The sequence below is a fragment of the Aethalodelphis obliquidens genome, unplaced genomic scaffold (assembly GCF_003676395.1).
Source record: "Aethalodelphis obliquidens isolate GAN/ISIS:26980383/991018 unplaced genomic scaffold, ASM367639v1 scaffold2, whole genome shotgun sequence".
Taxonomy (NCBI): Eukaryota; Metazoa; Chordata; class Mammalia; order Artiodactyla; family Delphinidae; genus Aethalodelphis; species Aethalodelphis obliquidens.
In genome coordinates, this window is record NW_020837946.1 from 37,947,055 (window position 1) to 37,970,160 (window position 23,106).

Sequence of the window (23,106 nt, forward strand, 5' to 3'; positions counted from 1 at the left end):
AATGCTGACCTAGAAAGCAAGGGGTAAAGAACCTTCTAGAAAACACACCAGAGCTTGAGTTCTTCTTCTGGCTTCTTGTGTCCTGTCACTAGGGTTGTTTGAGGTGTAGAGTATTTGTAATATCTGCAGAGAAATTTGGGCCAACGTGGAAGAACAGCTGGATCATTAGCACCTGGAAAGGACGTGGTGAACAAATATCTTTTTTTGAAAAAGTAAAAATATTCATGTGCTATTTATAGATTCTCAAGTCTTTTCTTTTAGCCACTCAGACTACCCAAAATGCCACATTCTAACTCAAATATATATCATAGTTGATGCTCGCTGTTATCTTTTTTAGACCCCTCCACGTTGCTGCACGCAATGGCTTGAAGGTAGTCGTTGAGGAGCTGCTAGCCAAAGGGGCTTGCGTACTTGCTGTAGATGAAAATGGTAAGTGGAAAAAGTAAGCCATTACTGCAGGTACCTCGCACCTGCGGTGAAGCCAGAGGAAAATGAGAAAGCCAGGAGCTAGATAAAAAGGCAGTGAGAACTCTCTTCCCCTTGGAAGTTCCCTGTGTGTGAGCAGTCAAACAAGGATAATTTGTCCTGTCTGTCGTTGTAAGACATATAGTCTCCCTGCAGCCCCCCAGTGCCTTCCATGTGCATGTAATGTCAGCAGCTGGTCTCAAACTCCTCAGCGTGGTGGTTAAAATATGTTAGACACACTCAAAAACTTTCAACTTGGCATTCAAACCCAATTCTAACTGCATATGCTGAAGAGTCAGGGATCATACATGTCATGAGTGCATGCTCAAGGGCTCGAATTAAAACAAAATCTTTGTATTTCAGTTCATTCTGAGATCAAACCTCTTATTATTATTCTTTTAAGAACAGATCAGAACTCATATTTCCGGTATGGATATTTGGGGAACATGAGTAAAATTTTTAAATTAACATTTAGGCTTGAAAGGCTTCTTCTGATCTATAGCACGTTCCGTTTCTAAATGAGCTAACTCTTAACAGAAGCTTTCTACTCTGCTTCCTGAAAACTTTTGAAAGCTAATGAATACTAGAATTGTATTAAACTGCCATGCCTTTGAACCTTGGGGAGCAAAAGAGGAACTTCTGGTTATTTATGAATTACGTAATTTTTTGAATGTGGCATTAATTGTAGCATTTAATTAAAGTATTTTAAAATGTATTAACGTAACTCAATTAACTGCTTATTACAGGTATTGGAATTAGCAGCTCATGCCTATTTCTCAGAAGTAAGCAGCCATATGACATCATTAGCTAACTCCTATTAGTTTTGGTTTTGCAGCCCCATTTATCCTAGCATGTACCCTGCTCTGTCCCCAACCTGACTCATGTAGGAGGTGCAGAAAGTTCTCTATTACTCCATCTCCTTGGTCCTCCTGCCTCACCCTCCCTCACCTTCTTATCACGACTATATATATGCATATATATATATATATATATATATATATACATACACACCTTGGGGTTGGCATGTAGAGGCCCACAGTTTTTCTGCAAAATGACTAAAGAGACCAGAATAAACTAGTGTAAGTCTGCTGTATCTGAAGCTTGTCCAGCCCACAGCAACCTTAGGAACAAGAGCCCCAGGCCTGTAGAACTGCAGCTTGTGTCCGAGCTTAGCTACATCCCAAAGGTCTAGGAACATTTGGGACAATTTTGTACAGCACTACAATCTTAATTCCTTTACTCATCACGGACCTTTGTGGAATGGAATGTTAAGATATCTGTCCATTCTTGTTTGTTTTCATACCAGGGAAAGGAATCATCTGTTAAGGGGGGGAGAGGAGCAGAAATCAGGTCAAATGCTGGTAACACAGCAAAAAATTAAGTTTTATCGAGCCAGTGCCTCTGAATAAATGAGCGAGTGGTTAGCAGGAAGTTTAGCCAAAACAAGGGGCTGGAACCCCTTTCCAGCCAGTAGAATAAAGGGTGAATAAGAGTAGATGGAGTCAGAAGACTTTATCTACCTCCCCATGGCACCTGCTTCGCGAGTTGAGATAGTTTTCTTTTCTGGACTGGACCCATCAAGTCCAAATGGCAGAGAATGACAACTCTGTGGCAAATAGCAATTTCCACACATCTGTTACATTTAGGACTCGGGACTTTGGCTGGTGGTGCTGATATTACTTAAAATGCTGTTTAAGTTTCTTTTAAATGATAGTACATTTCATCACATACAGCAAGTGCTTTCCTGTGTCTGATCTACTCAAATGATTCCATTTCTCCAGAACCAGTTACCTGTGCATACTTTATAGAAAGTATATATGAAGTGACAGAAGGGTGTTACTGACTCTTACAGACATCTGATTCTTGACATCCTTTCTAATCTGACACACGATTACCTACAGTGGAAAGTCATTGTTCTCAGAATGAGAGTGCTCTGGCCCCAGCCCGAAGCGCATGGTGTGTGCGTGTGCTCTCAGGTGGAAACATCTTTCTGATTGTCCTGTGGCTGTTTCTTGTGGAATTGTGTCCCACCCCCGTCCCCTCGTGTTTCTGTTCACTAGACGAAGACTGAAATTCTGCCTAACTTCCGATAATATAATGCTTTGTTGTTGTCATGTAAGCAGGAAAAAAACCCGAAACCTTCCATCAAATGTCTCCCACTCCCAGTCCCCTCCAGCCTCACCCTAAGCATGACTTGTGGGAAATAACTCCTTTGCCTGGCATGATTTCTAACTTGACATACATCTCTGCGTGTGAGGTCGTTCGAGATGTACTGTGGGATGCTCACACCACCTCTGGATTGCCTGGACTAACCACTGCCTTGTCTGCATTTACGCCCAGGTCATACCCCGGCCCTGGCTTGCGCTCCTAACAAAGACGTGGCTGACTGCCTGGCCCTCATTCTGGCTACCATGATGACTTTTTCTCCTTCCAGTACCATGACGGCTGTCAACTTCGTTTGTTTTAAAAAAGACAGTTTGAGCAGGACGACCCTTTCCAACCTGGGTAGCATGGTTAGCCTGTGCAGTAACAACGTAGGCTCGGAGGATGGGTACAATGAAAATGATTCTGATTCGGAAACGTTTTGACTTTGGACCGTAGAAGCTTTTCCTTGATCACCCATGTTGGAGGAAGGGAAAGAAGCTTGAATTCCAGGTTTATGTTGTGTTCAAGTATTATTATGGGCCCGAGCTTCCAGAAGCCAGTAGAGAAGGAATTAATTAAACCGAGGGAAGGCAGCTAGGCTGTAGGGCAAAGCACTCACACAGATGGGCCTCGATTTTGCTTTGTTTCATATTTTCCTTAGATCTGAGATACTTCTGTGAAAGTCTACCTCTCATTTTAAGTAAGGAATAAAAAAATGCATTTAATTCTTCTTCTTTGTGGATAGTGCAACTGAGAGGGAACTGGTCTCTAAAAGATCTTTTTTCGTGTACTCACTCGGCGGTGAGTTCTCAGAAGTGTATCAATATGACATTCATGTCCCCCAGGAGGGGAGGGAATGGCTGGGTAGGAAATGCCTCAAACCTCTTGTCACTTTGATGTTTACTTCCTTACTAGAAGCCAAAGGTAGAGGTGTTCATCTTCAGAAATAATGCCTTCATCTTCAGAAATAATCTTTTTAAAGGAGTCCAATTATTCATATCCTATCTATAGTAAGCACTTAAATATCCAGAACTTCTTTTTGAGGATTTTTGTTAAAGTTGCCAGATGAAGGGAAAAGTTCACGGAAATTGAACTTGCTTTCTTCGTTTAACATAAAGGTAGCACTCAGTGGTCCCCATAACAAGCCTGTGACTAATTTTCACCCGAGTGATCGAACCCAAATCTCTCCAGTAACATTTCAGGTGAAAATTATATTGCACCAAAACTTTGAGACATAATGCAAATATAACATGAAACTACCCTTTATTAATTTGTCTGTAAATCAAAATACCAACTTGATGAAAACATAAGAACCATCAGTATTGTTCATCAGTAGTAAAATGTTAAACGAGCTTCTCGGTCAAAGTCCTGCCCCAGTGAGTGGAAGCGTGACTCCAAAAGGGAACAAAGTGAAAGCACGATGTAGAAATGGGCAATGTGGAAATTAAGGCCAATTAAAGTTGCTTGATGATGAAGTCACCGTAGTGAATACTGTGTCTGCTCCCTCTGCCAAAGCTTCTAGGTCAAATGGACCCCGTTCCACACCTGGAATAGCTGTACAAAAAGAAGAATGAGACTTTTTAGATTATGCACATACACATGCACACGTATATGTATGTATTTATATATATATATGTCTGTAGTTCGTCAACCAGCTATCCACGAGGACCAAAATGCTTCAGTCTAAAATGGAAGATTTAAATTGTTTTCCTTCGAAGTGGAAGTGAGAACTGAAATAGCTTTTCTATGGAGTTAAAATGTAATCTTTTTGCGTAACAGTCTTTGTTGTGTTTTATATTTCTTATGACACAGATTTCTAGTTGATGGCTTAACATTTGTAACTGATAATGTGTTGACTACAAGCTTATTTTTTTGCCAAACTAGAGAAAATGTTCATATACTTTTGATGTAAATGTGTTTGTATTTATTTGAAATGAAACAAATGCCGAGGAAACATCCATTGTTTGTTCTCTGTTTTAATTCCTACTTGTCTTACTTGGAATCATGAAAAAGCCGGAAAATACACAGGACTCTCCCTGGGCTGGCCCGCAGTCCTGGGGCCAAGCCCAGCAGCATTTCCACTCCTAAGGTTTCCAGCCAGCCCTCAGGTTCTTCCACGTCGGTCGGAAAGGGGTAAAACATCAGTGGCTCAGCCCGTGTGTAGCCAGCTCAGAGCTTAAAAGACACTGCAGTCCTGTGATCTTCTGCGAGATGAAAACTGAAGTGTGTACTGGATCATATGCCCAAAAGTGGCCCAAAGAAAGATATAGAAATTATCCTGAATGCGCTGAAAAATCTCACATGATCCCAGCAACCTAATGGGAAACTATGTCAGTGCGTGGGCACATGTACCAAGAAGAGAAATAAAAATCACCAGCTCATGCTATTTTCCACTTGAGGAAGAGACAGGAAAGAAACATGTTGCATTAAGGTAGTGCTCTCCGACATTTTATAATCGATTCCATTTTCACCCTGAAAATTTCTATCTTATAATATATGTGAGATATTTTTAAAACAGTGTTCTATCATGTCTGGATCAAATACAGATACTGTATTATATATTTCATCTAATTGTAAAAGACTTTAATCTTACTCTGTAATATCCTGGATTTAATTAAAAACTCATGCTGGGTTCTTCACAAATGAGAACTTGTTCGGAGGACTTCTAAGAACTGGTATTAATTTCACTGAAAAATTTTGACACCACCATATTGTTTTTTTAATTCTTGGTGTTGTGTTCCCCTCCTTCCTCTGTCCTTTCTGTTTGTTTCGAGAAGATGAGTTTCGAAAAAGTGGATAAATTGCTAATGAGCAGTAATGACCTTATCTTTACCAAAACCCTGAAAATAAGGGAGATCTAACACTGAAGAAGCACGATATACTGCGGAGTCTTTTTCTAGAAGTGAATGGAAATCTTGCTCAGTTGGCATTTAAAGCAGGATATGCGATGCCTGCTTTAATGGTGAAGCAGCATTAACATTTTTCCCCGGAGAGTAGCACAGAGAACAAGAAACATTGCGGCAAAACAGTGGCAGCCACGCGACGTTATCTCCACGGAGCTGCGTTCTGACTTCTCCCCACTCTTTCACTGCTAGAAAGAAGGAAGACAAAGGAACAAAATGAAATCATGGTATGAATTGTTCACTGAATCCATCTCTCGCCCCCGCTCTCTTTCTCTTTCTCCCTCTTCCCCAGACCAATTCTTTTCCTTTAAGAAACGACTTTAAAAACTATGAGTTCTGCTTTTCACATACATCTCTTAGAAATAAAGCTAGACTTTCCACATAGCTTTCTAAGAAAAACAAAAACAGAAAACATTGTGCTTTTACCTTAATGTGTTCTTTTTAGACTGTATTTTAACCACAGCCACGGGGATCATGTTTCATCGCACTTAACCTATTCGCCGGTGTCTGCCTATCCTGGGTAAATATGTTACTATCTCCAAATTGCCTAAAATCTGCTATGATTCCACAGTAAATAGCTCAGGGGATTTCTATTTATCACTACTAAAAGGGCACCATAGTATGTTTTGGTACTTTAGGCAGTAAACAGCTGCTTGGTTTATTATTTTATTATTAAATTAGGACAAGAACATCAAATGGATTTGCTGCACTAGTAATTCTTCGTACTGTTGAGCAACTAGGTTTGCTTATCTGTTGTGTTGGTTGAAGAACTCATCCCTTTTTTTGTCTTGTAATATGAAGTTAGAGTGCCTTTTTATATTTGTATATTCTGAAAATGTTCTGTGAAATGTTTGGTATTTTTTTCATTTGAGTGTTATCAGAGCAATATAATACCAGTGAGTTTTCATTTCCGCCTTTCTTTGAATGTATAAAGTGTCTTTTTCCTCCTTCCCCTTTTACCTGCTTTGAAATGAAAATGAAGATGCAAAGTTTTCTATAGGAATTGTTTGATATTGCAGTGCTAAACTGCTTTCTTTTTACAAAACTGTAAACCATAGGTCAGTGTTATAGGGCAAGAGCATTTTAAGATAGTGACAATCTGAGTGTGTGTATAAAATGTAATTCTAAGCGTTTCTTATGCAGTGATCTAAAAATTCAATGCAAATATCTTTTGTTTGGTAGTTTCGTCTATATATTTTATGCTTTAGCATGTGCAATATATCTTTGTAAAGCACGATGATACAAATCTGGTGCCAGTGTTATATTTTGCATAACATATTTGTAACAGCATAAAATATTGTTGGATGATTTCAGTGGGATTTTTGTCTGTAACGTTTTCTTATGTAAGTTGGAGTTGAATGACTCTGGTAAATGCCATGACTGTAAAAATGAGGAAATGACTTTGAACCAATCTGAATCTTCTCAAGCACAGTTTAATACTTTTTCAACTACTGAATGCTAATAATGTAATGAAGTACTTAACTGTAATATACTATGGAAATGCATTCAGATGGTTATTTTTACAAATAAAAGCGGTACAAATATTGTTGCAATTTGTGTTGTCTTTAATTTTTCCAGTTATGCTACTTTTACCACTTATTCTGCTAACTTAAACCTTTGTCGCCTGCCAAAGCCAAATAACCTTAAATTTTGAAAATAATCAAGATGGAAGTGTATCTCCATATTTTCTATTTCTGTTTATATAATCGCAATTAGAGCAAAAAATTTCAAACGGATATTTTATGTTTATTTTACCTGTTTATGCCTCCAACTTTTTCCATAAAAATTTAAGCTGGCTTGCAACAAAGACATGTGAAACTAGAAATAGAAAAATTAGGACAAGGAAAAAGAATTCAAACAAATATGGGAATCCTGAAATTTAACGCAGTGGCTGTAACTGAACTTGAATTTGGTCTAGACTTCCTTACAGCCAAAGTAAGAGGGAAGTGTGATGAACTCTATAGATCACTATATCAGAAAAGAAGAAGCCTGATAGGTCCTCAAAATTGTGAAATCAACCACGCTTACCTTTGTTGCTGCCACCACTACTCCTCAACTGCTCTGTAGTAACACAAGACCCTACTTCTCAGCACTGTCCTTAAAGATATCCATAGAATTACTCCTCCGTCTGTCTCACCATTCAAAATGTCTCCCCTTGGGTAGTAACTCAGGAACAGTCCCTAGAAGCACTAAGGAACAGCTCCCTAATTATGGGGTTTCCAGCTGATGAGAAAGAGATTTGGGGCGGGGGGGGGGTGGCTTCCCCAGTTCCTCAGATCACAGTGTCCTAGAATGTTAGCAGTGCTCACAGTCTAGCCCAATCCCATCACCACCTTTTTCATGAAAACATCCAATCCCAGAGAACTTATATAATTGCTCAAATTTGTGTAATTAGTGATCTGAATACACACTTGTGCCTATAGATGTTCTCTCCTCTATGCTGACCTGCCATACAATGTTTTGTGGGGTTTTTTTTGTTTTCTGCTAGAGATGTTCAGGGAGGTTTTGCACTACCCTGCCTTGCCTACTCCTTATTCAAGTATACAGACCTGAGTGTTTCTCAGTCTTGAAGACTATAAAGCATGAATTAGACTGCAGATGAGTATTTCCTGTAGTTTGGAGCAGACTGGGTGTATTAGTTATCTAATGCTGTTTAACAAATTACCTTAAAACTTAGTGACTTAAAACAACAAGTGCCTATCATGTAACAGTGTCTGTGAGTCAGGAGTCCAGGCATGGTTCAGTTGGGTCTTCTGCCTCAGGGTCCCTCACAGGCTATCATCCCAGTGTTGGCTAGGGAAAGCTCCATTTCTCAGTTCACACATATGGTTATTGGCAGGATTCTTCATGGGTTGTTGGACTGAGGGCTTCAGTCCCTTGATGGCTGCTGGAATTGTATTGTTGGACATCGATGTGGTGCTTTGTCTCCAAACTGCTTGTCAAAGGATTCCTCTCCCTAATGCCATTCAGTAGGTTTAGATCCCCATACATCTGTCCCTCACTTAACACACTTAATGTGTTCCAGAATTAGCTTGCAAGGCCAAAGACATTAAGCTCAAAGGCTCTTAACACAACCTAAAAATATTGTGGGTAAAAGTACTGTATGAGTGGTCTCTTTAGCAGATTTCATACTGAAGGTACATTTGCTGTAAAATATGAAGCAGCAAAGATAATGGCTGTGCCATTCATTCATTTTCAAGCACTCCAGGGGGTGATCGAAAAGGTGTGGGCATTAGTGGTTGGCACAGTGACTGGGGAGTGGGAGGGCTTGCTACTAGCATTTGGTGAGCCAGGGATACCAAATGTCCCACCCAGCCCAGTGTACAATCCCCCCACCCCCAATGCCCATGCATCCCCACCTCACTGCTCATATACTTGCTCTCCTCTTTTTTTGAATCATTCCTTCATCAGTGTATTACTTGTGAAGCCAGCCACATTCTAAAATCTGTTTTCACAGGGAATTGCATGAAGATGCTCTACTATGCATCCCCTCCTAAAGAGCTCTCCCAAGCTTAAGAAAAAGAACTTCAGAAGGCAATGTCGAGTACATGTTCCCTGGTTGTGTATTTCTCCAGGTGAGATCACATGCAGGTGAGTGGAGGAAAGTGCTACACAGATTTGAAACAAATACTTAATTCCTTTGTTGTTAAACACAAAAACGCAGGCCTGCACAGGTATATTTCTTGTTTTAAGCAAGGGATAATTGCATCCTCTTCACAGTTGGGGTAACCCTGCTCATAAAGACAGAAACATTTGGCCCACAGTCCCATAGCAAGATCTGGCAAGAAACCACTGTTGGCTCACGTGGTTCTCTGGGCACTGGTAGACACAATTTCTAGAATACCATTTTCTACCTTTAAAAGACAATTTAATGAAGTATATTTAATATCTAGAAGAGTTTTATAATTTTCAAAAGTACAAAGTTGAAGCAGTACCTAGAGCACAAAAATCTTACCTGTGTTTATGTTCAGTTAATAAAGCACCCAGCAAAATTGAAAACTTGAATAACTCGTATTCCTTTTAGTTGGGTTCCCTGAGAATTACAAATGTCTAAACTCAAATCTGAATGTGAAGGAAGTGGCCAGCCGTATAGAGATCAAAGGAGGAAACAGGGAGAGGGAACAGCCAGTGCCAACAACCAAAAGCAGGAATGAGCTTGGCATGTTCCAGGAACAGAAATGGGGCCAGTGTGGCTGGAGACTTGTGGGGTAGGGAAGGGTGGTGTGAGATGAGATCACGAGTGGTCTGAGGCCAGATCTTGTAAAAATGTTTTGAGCCAGGAGAAGGAGTTTCTATTTTATTCTTAATGTGATAAAGATCCACTAGAGAAATCTAAGCAGAAAAAAATGGCTGTGTTCCTATTTCATTTTTAAGAGGCCACTCTGACTGCAGTAGGGAGGCAAGAGAGGAACCCTGCTGAGTAGTTAGGTGGCTACTGCGCTAGTCTAGAGGAGTAACAACATGGTGGCTTGGATTGGTACAGCAACAAGGGAAACAGAGTGTGGCACAGTTTGGGTACTCTTGAAGACAGAGTTGACTGACCTTGCTGATGGTTTTATGTCAAGTAAACAGTCTAGAGTTTGGGAGAGAGGATGGGGCTGAGATCAATGAAATTATAGATGAGCAGAGGAGCTTGCCCTGGGAGTAAATGTAGAGAGAGATGAGCCCTGAACTGTGGGCACTCCAACATTCAGACGTCAGGAAGAGAAGGTCTAACAGAGAAGACCAAGAGGGAGTGGCCAGTGAGGCAGGAGGAAAAGCAAGAAACCTAAATGTCCCTGAAACCCGGGAAAGAAAGAATGTATGAAAGGAGTGTCAGTTGTGTCTCCTGTCTCAGTTGCTTCTGGGAGGTCAAGATATGATGCAGCGTGACCATTGGATTTGGTAACATAGAGTTTATTAGTGACTTTTGCAAGAACAGATGCATCAGAGTGGGGGGGGGGCCACAATCCAAAGAGGATGGTTTAATGAGGGAAAGAAAGGGGAGAAGGTAAAAGGAAGAAGAAAAATAAGGCAGTAGCTGGAGGGATGTGAAGACCAGAGAGAGTATTTGTTTTTTAAGATAGGAGATGCTGTATGTAGTATATCAATGCTAAGGGGAATGTCTGGGAGTGAACAAGAAGAAGGTGTGAGAAGGGATGGGAGGGTAATTTTAGAAGGAACATTTTAGAGCAGCAGAGGAGGATTGCTGAGTAAGGCTTAGCACACTTGAGATTTATGACCATGAATTTTAAGTGGTACCAGTCATCCTGGTGGGTTTTTTCATCAATGTTGGTACAGGCGTAGAGTAAGTAGATAGTGGAACTTAAACAGGGATAGAGCTTTGCCAAATGAGCCCAAGGGGAGTTATGGAACTGCGGTGTTTTCAATAGACATGATTATATAGATCATGGATTCTAAACCAGGTAAGGAGGGAAATGAAGACATGAGGGAGGTGATGGAGAGTGAGAAAGTGGCCCAGTCACTGGACTGAAGGGCTTGGTAAGATGGAAGAATTGTTGAGTTGTAGCACCAGAGTTGGTAAGCAAAACATGGGGTGCTTGAAGTAAAGATTTTAGAAGTGGTACAGTTTTGATGTTGACAAAGTCAAGGACATAATCACAGGAGTGGGTGGTTGAGGAAAATTGAAGGAAAAAGCACTGGAGATAAAGAAGTAAAAAACTGAGGAGGCCAATATAATGAATGGCTTGAAAGCCATTTAAAATAGAATTTGAGCAGAATTGATGAGAAAATTTGGCCACTTCAAAACATCTGTTTTTCAGGTGTTTTACTTTAAGACACACACTCAAAACTGATTTATTATCAGACTGATGTTTGGTTCCAGGGTTAGGATGAAGCTTTTGAAGAAGTGAGAATGGTCAAGTGCATTTCTGTTCAAAAACAACAACCAGACTTTGACTCTAATACAATGACAGGTTTTATGTCCATATGGTTTAACCTAAATGTGTTTATGAGGCTCTCCAGAAAACAGGACAGATGGCTAAGAGCTGCAGAGTGAACAAAAGGAGTGTGTGGAGCAGACAGTCTTAGTGACAACAATGAAAAATTGAATACTTCCCAGTGGGCCTTCCACAGAGGACAAAGACTAAATTCACTGGAATTCTGTATTGTTCTTTAAGTGAAAACTAAATTTGCTTTAAAATACTCACTTATCCTGAAATCTCAATTTTTAACAACAACAAAAACCAGAAAGTTGACTTGGGTTTATCGTTCCCTTTTGACTTTCTTTTTGCAGAAATGATTTCTCCATTTCCAAGTCCATCCCATGATTTTATGTTACTTGCCATGTTTTATGTTCTTCAGGCCTGAGATTTATTCCTTGCTATTTTATGATTACTTAACATCTGTAGAAACTTTGTTAGAGGCCTGTTACCTGATAATTGATGGGTTTTCTACTTAACTTCATTCACAGGGTCCACACAGGGCCCACACATTAGCAATGTAAATTTTGATGAGGCTGCTGGGCCTACTTCATTTTGGCATCAGTGCTAAAAAATCTGATAACGGGCTCAGTGGGCGCCATCTGGGAGCTTGCTTTGTGATGTCACAGCTGACACTAGAAATTAGATTGAGAAAACTAATTAATTTCCCACAACATTTCAGATATTGAAAAAGAAAAGCCTTTCATGATGCTAACAACATTTCCTAGAGATAAGGACATATTTTCCAGTATATATTAATAATCCATCTTAATTTTCCTTGCTGCTAGCCTCATGACATGAGAGTAACTTGGGTAGTACAAAGCAGAGGACATCTGTTAAAATTCATATTTATATTTATAGGTGTCTATACAATGTAAATGTATACGATCATGGACAAAGATACAGCAGGATTTAACCCAACAATGTTGAAGGAGGAGGGTATAAGGAAGTAGGGAAATTGTAGTTAATTGGGAAAATGTACTTGATATAATGTTAAATTATGAAAATATAAAATGTAGAATATACATTGTTTTATATTACAAAAATAGGTTAAAACTGAATATGTTTATGAGCAAGAGCTAGAAGGTAACGTAGACAAATTAAAACACTGATTTAATTAAGTGACAGAATTGTGGGCAACTTTTTTTTTCTTATTTTTTGAATTTTATTTTATTTATTTTTTTATACAGCAGGTTCTTATTAGTTATCCATTTATACATATTAGTGTATACATGTCAATCCTAATCTCCCAATTCATCCCACTACCACCACCACCCTCCCCCACCACTTTCCCCCCTTGGTGTCCATACGTTTGTTCTCTACATCTGTGTTGCTATTTCTGCCCTGCAAACTGGTTCATCTGTACCATTTTTCTAGGTTTGTGGGCAACTTGTGCTCTGAATTTATGTTGCTTATTGTTTTTGCAGTACAGATTTTAAAACAAAAAGAGACTGGAATGTATAGATAGGAACTTGGAGGTATATTAGTCATTCTAATGAGTGCTGGGTTTATTCTGTTCGTTAGAACCAGCTCCAAACTCCCTAGTTAAAGACGAATGAAGAACACTTGGAGATGCTCCAATAAAAACCACAGATACATTAAGAATTGAAGAATACATCCTTTTAGGAAGAGTAAAAGGAACTGAATTTAAACAGCTTAAAGGGTTCCTCAACTGTAAAATATGGAGATTTGAGTCAGTAACTTCTCATATCCTTCCAGCTCTGACTTTTTAAATTCTTAGACTAGATCCATTAGTCAACAGAGTAACTGCCAACCACCTACAGCATCTGAAGCAGTAGAGTGGGCATATGCATATGCTTGGGAATAAACATGATTGAAGGCTGACTGCACTAATAGTCCTTCCACTAATAGATGAAGAATTTCTTTTAGACAGGAGAGATTAAGGAGATGTGCCCTTCCTTCTCTGAGCAAGAAAATCAATGGGCTTTAACTACAGCAAAACAAATTTAAAGTCATGAAAAGCTATCTAAAAAATGTGTAGTAAATGTAGACATGGTTCCTACAAGACTGATTGTAAAGTCCCTTCACTGAAGACTTTCAGACCACCACCACTCCAGGATGGTATTAGAGAGGTGTCAGATGGCCAACGTGCTCCATAGCTTAGAACTCTGAAGCACCATGTACACTATCTCCACCAGTTTCTTGTTCCATAGATACTCAAACACACTTTTTGTCCTCTCTTCCTTGAGCAACCTATAGTACCTATCATATTCAGTAGCATTAAAATTCATCCTGTCTCTCCAAGCTGAAAACAAGACAGACATCCTAGACTCCTCTCCTTTGCTATCCTTATCGAGTTGGTTAGGAAGTCTTCTTCCTTCCATGTCTTCTAAATGTCTTTTGAACCAGTTACCTAATTTCTTTATCCACTACTCCTATTTCAGACCCTCATTGTAGGATACTGCAGTGATGTCCTGGCTAATCTCTTTGCTTTCAGTCTTGCCCTTCTTCAATCTTTTTTCAAAATTGCTGCCAAAACTATGTGTTTTTTAAAGTTCAAGCTCTGTAGCCTGAAGAAGCGTCTGCCCCATCTCTTCATTTCCCATCATTCGCACCCCTCATCCACCCTACACTGTAGACGTTTTGGAAGGACTGAGGTTCTCCTCTTTCATATATTCCTGCCTCCATTTCTGTTAGTCCTTCTACCTAGAATACACCTCCCCTATTATGCCTGTTGAACTCAACTTTTCAGACCCAGATCAAATGTCCTCTTCTCAAGTGTTTCCTAAACTTTTATCTGCAAACAAAAGGCAGAAATAATGATTTCTTCCTCTGTGTTTCCAAGGTACCCTGAATATGCCAATAGTAATGTTGATCATATTACCTTCCATTGTAATTATATGATTATATATGTGATAAAGATGAAATATTCTTGTGTCTATGCTCCTTACTCCCCATCTCCTCCCTGCCACATGCCAAAGGACAGTTTGGATCTTTTCTGGGTGAAAGAACAAGGGGTGATTTAAAAACAGGAAATAAAAGGGAGAAGAAAAACCTACGGGCCTAGGAGAAAGCAGCTAAATCTATCAATAACAAAGAGTTCGGAGAAAGGTAGCATTGCCATGGGGGGATTTAACATATGAGGCTCTGGGTAATCAAAGTCTGTACGTATGAGGAATTGAATTGAGACTGCTTTAATATTATTTGAGAAACATAAATAAATATTGAAATATATTTTAATTACTACTTGGAAACTAGACTGTACTTCCCACACAGAGACTAAGCCACTTGGAGCCCTAGCGTTTAGTTACATATATCTGTTGCCTCTTATTCTACTCCATGTTTATTTCAGTACCTAAGACAGTGCCTGAATAACTTAATAAGTGAATGTATGAATTGTATCTGGCCCTGCCAAGAAAATGCCACAGGTTTCCAAATTAGCAATGATGAGCATTTCCAGATGGTGTCACTTTGCTGAATCCTCAAACACTAGTGGTCCTTGAGACCTGGCCAGCAGATGAAAGGAGATGAAAGGACTGCCCACCGGTTGGAATATAGGCAGAGGGGCCTGGGTGAAAGCTCAGGATGGAAGGACAAGATATCAGGGCAGTCCAGAGTCTTCAAGGCAAGCTTTAGAGTGTGTTAAACCTCTGGTGCCCCATGTCAGTATACTGGAATCATACCGGTAGGCACTGTATTCTGCACTGTCCCACACTTGCAGGAAAAAAAAAGATGATGCAGTAAAAGTGAGCTCTGAAGTAAGACACAAACTCCCTGGTTTTCCACTTTTTCAGCCAATGGTCCTATGAGGGACCGTTCCTGGACCAATTTCAGTAGGATCCTTGAAGAAATCAAGTATTCTCAGTAAACCAACTCCATTCCCACATTTGGTCTTTTCTTTTCTTCCTTAATTAATTTTCCTCCAGGATAAGTCTTTTAAATTGCTATTGCCTTGGTATAGAAAACAACATGAAAGTGTGAGAATTTTTTTTCAGATTCTTAATTTTAGCAGTTTCAATCTATTGAATATCTTTTCCAATATATGTAATTCTACTGCATGCTCAGCTTTTATTGCCATTGTATAAAATTGGGTTCTATATTGTTTATTGCATGCAATTATTTGTGTAGTTAGTTTTTAAAGATCTAGTTTGCATCAATTTAAATCAGGCACTGGTATCATGTTTCTGTACATATTTTCCTTATTTGAGTATTTCCCATCCTGCATTTTGAGAAAATTAATATAATTGAACGTTTTCTTTTTCTTTTCTTTCTTTTATTTTTCTAAACAGCAATCCAGGCTGTTAACCCTTCGGGATCCGAGACCATGGGTCAGCTGTATAATAGGAGCCCTGAGGGACCAGTTATGAAGCAGAGTGTGCTTTATCCCAGCCATGGCATGCAAAGGGTTACACTGCACACGCTACAGGGGCTGTGGTGGGGGAGAGGAGCGAGTTTCCTTGCCCTTCCTGCCTGGGAGCACTTACCCTTTATCTGGCAGCAAGGTACTGGAAATTCCCCTTCCACTTTTAAAATAAAGACAAGGGTGCTTGCTGTGGGAATTAGAACTGGGTAGTATTTATGGAACACATTGGGATTCTTTCACGGTAAGTGTTAGAAGAACACAAGTTATTTCTTTTACTCTTTTTTTTTTTTTTTTTTTTGCGGTATGCGGGCCTCTCACTGTTGTGGCCTCTCCCGTTGCGGAGCACAGGCTCTGGATGCGCAGGCTCAGCGGCAATGGCTCATGGGCCCAGACGCTCCGCGGCATGTGTGATCTTCCCGGACCGGGGCACGAACCCGTGTCCCCTGCATCGGCAGGCGGATTCTCAACCACTGCGCCACCAGCAAAGCCCTATTTCTTTCTTTCTTTCTTTTTTTTTAAAAAATATTTTATTTATATTATTATTATTTTTTACATCTTCATTGGAATATAATTGCTTTACAGTGGTGTATTAATTTCTACTTTATAACAAAGTGAATCAGTTATACATATACATATGTTCCCATATCTCTTCCCTCTTGCGTCTCCCTCCCTCCCACCCTCCCTATCCCACCCCTCTAGGTGGTCACAAAGCACCGATCTGATCTCCCTGTGCCGTGCGGCTGCTTCCCACTAGCTATCTATTTTACGTTTGGTAGTGTATATATGTCCATGCCATTCTCTCACTTTGTCACAGCTTACCCTTCCCCCTTCCCATATCCTCAAGTCCATTCTCTAGTAGGTCTGTGTCTTTATTCCCGTTCTACCCCTAAGTTCCTCATGACATTTTTCTTTTTCTTAGATTCCATATATATGTGTTAGCATACGGTATTTGTCTTTCTCTTTCTGACTTACTTCACTCTGTATGACAGACTCTAGGTCCATCCACCTCATTACAAATAGCTCACTTTCGTTTCTTTTTATGGCTGAGTAATATTCCATTGTATATATGTGCCACATCTTCTTTATCCATTAATCCAATGATGGACACTTAGGTTGCTTCCATCTCCTGGCTATTGTAAATAGAGCTGCAATGAACATTTTGGTACATGACTCTTTTTGAATTATGGTTTTCTCAGGGTATATGCCCAGTAGAGGGATTGCTGGGTCATATGGTAGTTCTATTTGTAGTTTTTTAAGGAACATCCATACTGTTCACCATAGTGGCTGTACCAATTCACATTCCCACCAGCAGTGCAAGAGTGTTCCCTTTTCTCCACACCCTCTCCAGCATCTACTGTTTCTAGATTAAAAAAAAAATTTTTTTAGATTAATTTATTTATTTATGGCTGTGTTGGGTCCCCGTCTCTGTGCGAGGGCTTTCTCTAGTTGTGGCAAGCGGGGGCCACGCTTCATCGCCGTGCGCGGGCCTCTCACTATCGCTCCCTCTCTCGTTCTCTGTGGAGCATAGGCTCCAGACACGCAGGCTCAGTAATTGTGGCTCACGGGCCCAGTTGCTCCCCGGCATGTGGGATCTTCCCAGACCAGGGCTCGAACCCGTGTCCCCTGCATTGGCAGGCAGATTCTCAACCACTGCACCACCAGGGAAGCCCATGTTTCTAGATTTTTTGATGATGGCCATTCTGACCGGTGTGAGATGATATCTCATTGTAGTTTTGATTTGCATTTCTCTAATGATTAATGATGTTGAGCATTCTTTCATGTGTTTGTTGGCAATCTGTATATCTTCTTTGGAGAAATGTCTATTTAGGTCTTCTGCCCATTTTTGGATTGGGTTGTTTGTTTTTTTGTTATTGTGCTGCATGAGCTGCTTGTAAATTTTGGAGATTAATCCTTTGTCAGTTGCTTCATTTGCAAATATTTTCTCCCATTCTGAGGGTTGTCTTTTGGTCTTGTTTATGGTTTTCTTTGCTGTGCAAAAGCTTTGAAGTTTCATTAGGTCCCATTTGTTTATTTTTGTTTGTATTTCCATTTCTCTAGGAGGTGGGTCAAAAAAGATCTTGCTGTGATGTATGTCATAGTGTGTTCTGCCTATGTTTTCCTCTAAGAGTTTGATAGTGTCTGGCCTTACATTTAGGTCTTTAATCCATTTTGAGCTTATTTTTGTGTATGGTCTTAGGGAGTGTTCTAATCTCATACTTTCATATGTACCTGTCCAGTTTTCGCAGCACCACTTATTGAAGAGGCTGTCCTTTCTCCACTGTACATTCGTGCCTCCTTTATCAAAGATAAGGTGACCATATGTGTGTGGGTTTATCTCTGGGCTTTCTATCCTGTTCCATTGATCTATATTTCTGTTTTTGTGCCAGTACCATACTGTCTTGATTACTGTAGCTTTGTAGTATAGTCTGAAGTCAGGGAGCCTGATTCCTCCAGCTCCGTTTTTCATTCTCAAGATTGCTTTGGCTATTCAGGGTCTTTTGTGTTTCCATACAAATTGTGAAATTTTTTGTTCTAGTTCTGTGAAAAATGCCAGTGGTAGTTTGATAGGGATTGCATTGAATCTGTAGATTGCTTTGCATAGTAGAGTCATTTTCACAATGTTGATTCTTCAAATCCAAGAACATGGTATATCTCTCCATCTATTTGTATCATCTTTAATTTCTTTCATCAGTATCTTATAATTTTCTGCATACAGGTCTTTTGTCTCCTTAATAGGTTTATTCCTAGATATTTTATTCTTTTTGTTGCAATGGTAAATGGGAGTGTTTTCTTGATTTCACTTTCAGAGTTTTCATCATTAGTGTATAGGAATGCCAGAGATTTCTGTGCATTAATTTTGTTTCCTGCTACTTTACCACATTCATTGATTAGTTCTGGTAGTTTTGTGGTAGCATCTTTAGGATTCTCTATGTATAGTATCATGTCATCTGCAAACAGTGACAGCTTTACTTCTTTTCTGATTTGGATTCCTTTTATTTCTTTCTTCTCTGACTGCTGTGGCTGAAACTTCCAAAACTATGTTGAATAAGAGTGGTGAGAGTGGGCCACCTTGTCTTGTTCCTGATCTTAGTGGAAATGGTTTCAGTTTTTCACCATTGAGGACGTTGTTGGCTGTGGGTTTGTCATATATGGCCTTTATTATGTTGAGGAAAGTTCCCTCTATGCCTACTTTCTGCAGGGTTTTTATCATAAATGGGTGTTGAATTTTGTAGAAAGCTTTCTCTGCTTGTATTGCGATGATCATATGGTTTTTCTCCTTCATTTTGTTAATATGGTGTATCACGTTGATTGATTTGCGTATATTGAAGAATCCTTGCATTCCTGGGATAAACCCCACTTGATCATGGTGTATGATCCTTTTAGTGTGCTGTTGGTTTCTGCATAGACACATTTTTCTTTCCATTTCCATGATAGTTCTAGCATAGAGGTTGAAAGAGAAGAGGAATACTGTCTGCTGGGATTTGGGAGAGGGTTAAATGGCGCAGAATTAGGTACATTTCTGATAGTCCAGGTTAGAAGTCAGAGCACAATTTAGCATAGAAACCACGTGATTAAATGTGTTAAATTTTATACTATTTTGTGTAAATGTACTGCATTTGAGGTGTAATCAAAAGCTAGTGAGCCTCCTTAAGAAACTAGAAATTTACCACGCTGTCTGAATTCCAAAGGACTTGCAAGCAAACTGTGCTCCCAAAGTTCATTTGTAAATTGAGGACTTTGTTTTCATCAAATCAAGATGAAAGGGCAAGTGAAATAAAACACCCCTTTGATGATGCATAATTAGAAAAATAATCCTTAAAAGTAATTACCAGGGTAGCATGAAGACTTTTCACCATACACACTTTATATCCATTGAATTGTGGACTACAATTGTGCATGTGATAATTATTCCCCCAGTAAGATTTATTTTAGTTTAAAAGTGTTAGAAAGAACTGCCAAATTACATATTTAGAACATTTCTCTAGAGAGCAGGTGGACAGATACTATTTCTTTAAATTCTGGTGTCTTTCTCTGTTCTACTGTTGAACTTGAACCAGCTTTGTTATGGTGCCAATAAATCTCAAGTAATCTACCATTACTGTAAAAGTTACTCTGCATGCTGGCTACCCCGCCCTGTCAAAATAATTATACCACTATGGGGGTAACTGACTTTGCCTTAACTATAATATGGCTATCTTTAGCGGGAACACTTATTCCCCACCCCTGGTGTTTTCTTCCAGCTGAAGAGACATCAATTAGAGTAATTCTCTCCATCCCTTCACTCTACCCTAGGAAGGAGAAGTGACCTGCCCATGAATTTGGGAGCAAGAACTGGACAATCAAGGCACCACTCCTCCACCTCTCCTCCTCTTGTGGACCAGCTGCCCACAGGAAGCATCAATGTCTGCAAGCCACAGTATTACAGGACTAGACCCTGTGGAGGCAGCCAGTGGTGGTCCACATCTGAGTGGGGTGCCAGTCTAATTCTGGGGTTCAGTATAGCTCACAGACGTAAACCACATTCTCCAATATCTGCTTTATCAGTAATCAAAACGATATGTCAATCTCCATCTATCTTACTCCATACCTACCTCATCAAAACTCATGCAAGAAAAGCAGGAGTGTTTTGTACCTGTCCCTGTGGATATCACCTGCTATACCTTTCTTCAGTGATGCCCTGAAGAAAAACAATTAGAAAAAATGTTCAAGTAAGATGCATTGAAGACATATTAGCATTGGAAAGTAATTTGGAAAAGAATATTAAAATGAGGAAAATCTAATTTCAGACTGAATTTCCTGTGCTTTGTTCCTTCGTTTCTATTTTTGTCTCCTCCTACTATTTCCTGGCTGTAGGTACACTCTTATTTCCATATTCAGTTTTTCACTCACTACTCAATTCATCCATGTAGCAAATGTTTAGTTAACTTCTACATGGCAAGCACTGAGGATACAGAATTCCAAGATGACCAAAACAGAACCTAGTGGGAGAGATAGACAGATTGCTATTTAATATTGCTATGAAAGTGTAATTGGTTAAGTACGGTGGCAGAAAAGTGCATAGGGAATTATGGGTGCATCCAACCAGAGGGAGTCAGAGAAGATGAAGCCCTGAGCAGCAACTTAAAAGATGGGTGGGAAAAATGAGTTCTGTTAAAAAACTTAAATTTTTTTCATTGCTACTTTTCTCTCCAAGAGGGTACATTTGCACAAATGATATTTAAAACAAGTAACCCGTGCACCATGAGTAAACTTTTCAAATGTGAGCTCTGGCTCTGTCATTCTACTGGTAGTGGATGCTTTGGTGCACCCTCAGCCTACTTCTGGTTTCAGCCACAGCTGTGGTGGACAGTTCCAGGCATGCTGGCAGGATTCACCTCCTGTACCACAGTATGCACAACACTTTTCTGCCTCTGGGTTTCTCCGAAAGCCTTGAACCTTGTCCAAGTGCAAGTTCAGCCCAGAAGTATTGTTGCATCTATGTTCATGCATGTGATTAAGCTGTAATTTTTTCCTTTTTTGTACTGGATTTCATATCAAGATTTTTTTTTTTTTTTTTTTGGTTGCATCATGCAGCTTGTGGGATATTAGTTCCCCGACCAGGGATTGAACCTGGGCCCTCGGCAGTGAAAACGTGGAGTTCCAACCTCTGGACCGCTGGGGAACACCGTCAAGATATTTTAGTATCATAAAATGAACTGAGGAGTCTTTATTTCTATCCTCTGGAAATATTTGGGTAAGGATTGAAATTATTCTGTTTAAGTCATCTTTATCCTTATTGATTTTTTTCTGCTTTTATATATCTATAAATTATTGATAGAATTGTGATATTCTTCCACTAAGGATGGATTTTTTTCCTCAAAATTGTTGAATTTAGTGTGTTTTACATATATGGTAAGTATTGAGCATGTGGCTTTATTTTTAGCTTGTTGTGTTTTTTATTTATTCCACTTGAATATTTGCTAAAAGTTTTCTGGGTACAATGCTTTTCTTTCTGGAGCAGTTTTAAAATTCTGCTTTAATTTTTTTAAGGGATATAAGACAATTCAGCCTTCCTCCCTTTTGTGAGTCATATTTATAAGTTATATTTTTCTAAGAATTCATTTATTTCATATACGTATATTTCATATACGTTTTCAAATTTATTGTATAAAGTTGTTCATATGAAGAAACTAATATTTATTGAAGATATATTATGATATATTAAGATATATTATGCATTGTATTATATACTATACACTTGTGTTCTAGATTCTATTTTTCTTTTTTTTTCTTTTAATTTATTTATATTTATTTTTGCTCTGTTGCGTCTTCGTTTCTGCGCGAGGGCTTTCTCTAGTTGTGGCAAGCGGGGCCACTCTTCATCGCGGTGCGCAGGCCTCTCACTATCGCGGCCTCTCTTGTTGCGGAGCACAGGCTCCAGATGCGCAGCCTCAGTAGTTGTGGCTCACGGGCCTAGTTGCTCCGCGGCATGTGGGATCCTCCCAGACCAGGGCTCGAACCCGTGTCCCCTGCATTAGCAGGCAGATTCTCAACCACTGCGCCACCAGGGAAGTCCCTATTTTTCTTTTTTAAAGTTTTTTTTTTAACAGCTTTTTCAAGATATAGTTGACAGACAATAAATTGTGCACATTAAAGTGTACAATGTGATATGTTTTGACATATGTAAATATCCATGAAACCATCACCACAATCAAGAGAGTGAAAATATCCATCATGCCCAAAACTTTTATCGTGTTGCTTGGTAATTCCTTCAGAGTACTCCATCCAGTGTCTGTGAACTATGAGATTTTTCCAAACTGGCTGGTGGTAGCAGGCACTATTCCTGGCTCTTCGTGAACTCCCAGCCTTCTTCCCTTAAGGCCTTCATTTGCTCTTCTCTGGCCTCAGGTAGTTTCCTCACACTCATGTGCAGATGTACTAGGTTCTCTCTCTGCAAGGTTCTCATTCTCGAGTGCTACTGTCTTGCAAACTCTAGCTTCTTTAGTGTCCCTGGACTCACAGCTCTGTACTTCCTGCCAATCAACTTCTTAGCAACTCAGGGAACCTGCTGCGCTCCACCTTGATTCCCCTTCCCTACACCACCATGACCTGGAAATGCTCAAGGTAGTAAGTTCCAGTCATAGGGCTCTCCTCATTCGTTTTCCATCTCTTAGGGAGCACTGTTCTTTGTTCTCTGATGTCCAGTGTCTTGGAAATCGTTATTTCATATATATTGTCTGTGTCAACTACAAATTGGCAGTTGCTGTCTACCTCTACGAGAATTACATCATGTGCTGCTACAGCTGCTGACTTTCAACACCCCCTGAAAGGAGCTCAGGGTGGAGAGCAGAAACGAGGCACTCTGTGC

At 39.7% G+C, this 23,106-nt stretch overlaps 1 protein-coding gene across 4 annotated transcripts in view; it reads left to right on the forward strand.

Moving 5' to 3' along the window:
- ANKRD44 (ankyrin repeat domain 44) overlaps nt 1-7,062 on the forward strand; it is a 320,445-nt gene extending 313,383 nt beyond the window's left edge. For 2 of the 4 annotated variants that reach the window (XM_027125234.1, XM_027125223.1), the window contains exons 27-28: nt 338-429; nt 4,126-7,062. In XM_027125234.1, the coding sequence (XP_026981035.1) occupies nt 338-429; nt 4,126-4,184 (151 nt within the window). In that variant the 3' untranslated portion in view covers nt 4,185-7,062. Of the gene's footprint in view, nt 1-337; nt 430-2,805 lie in introns of all 4 variants that reach the window. The other 2 variants (XM_027125206.1, XM_027125216.1) reach the window with 1 other exon arrangement.
- Nucleotides 7,063-23,106: the final 16,044 nt, after the last annotated feature.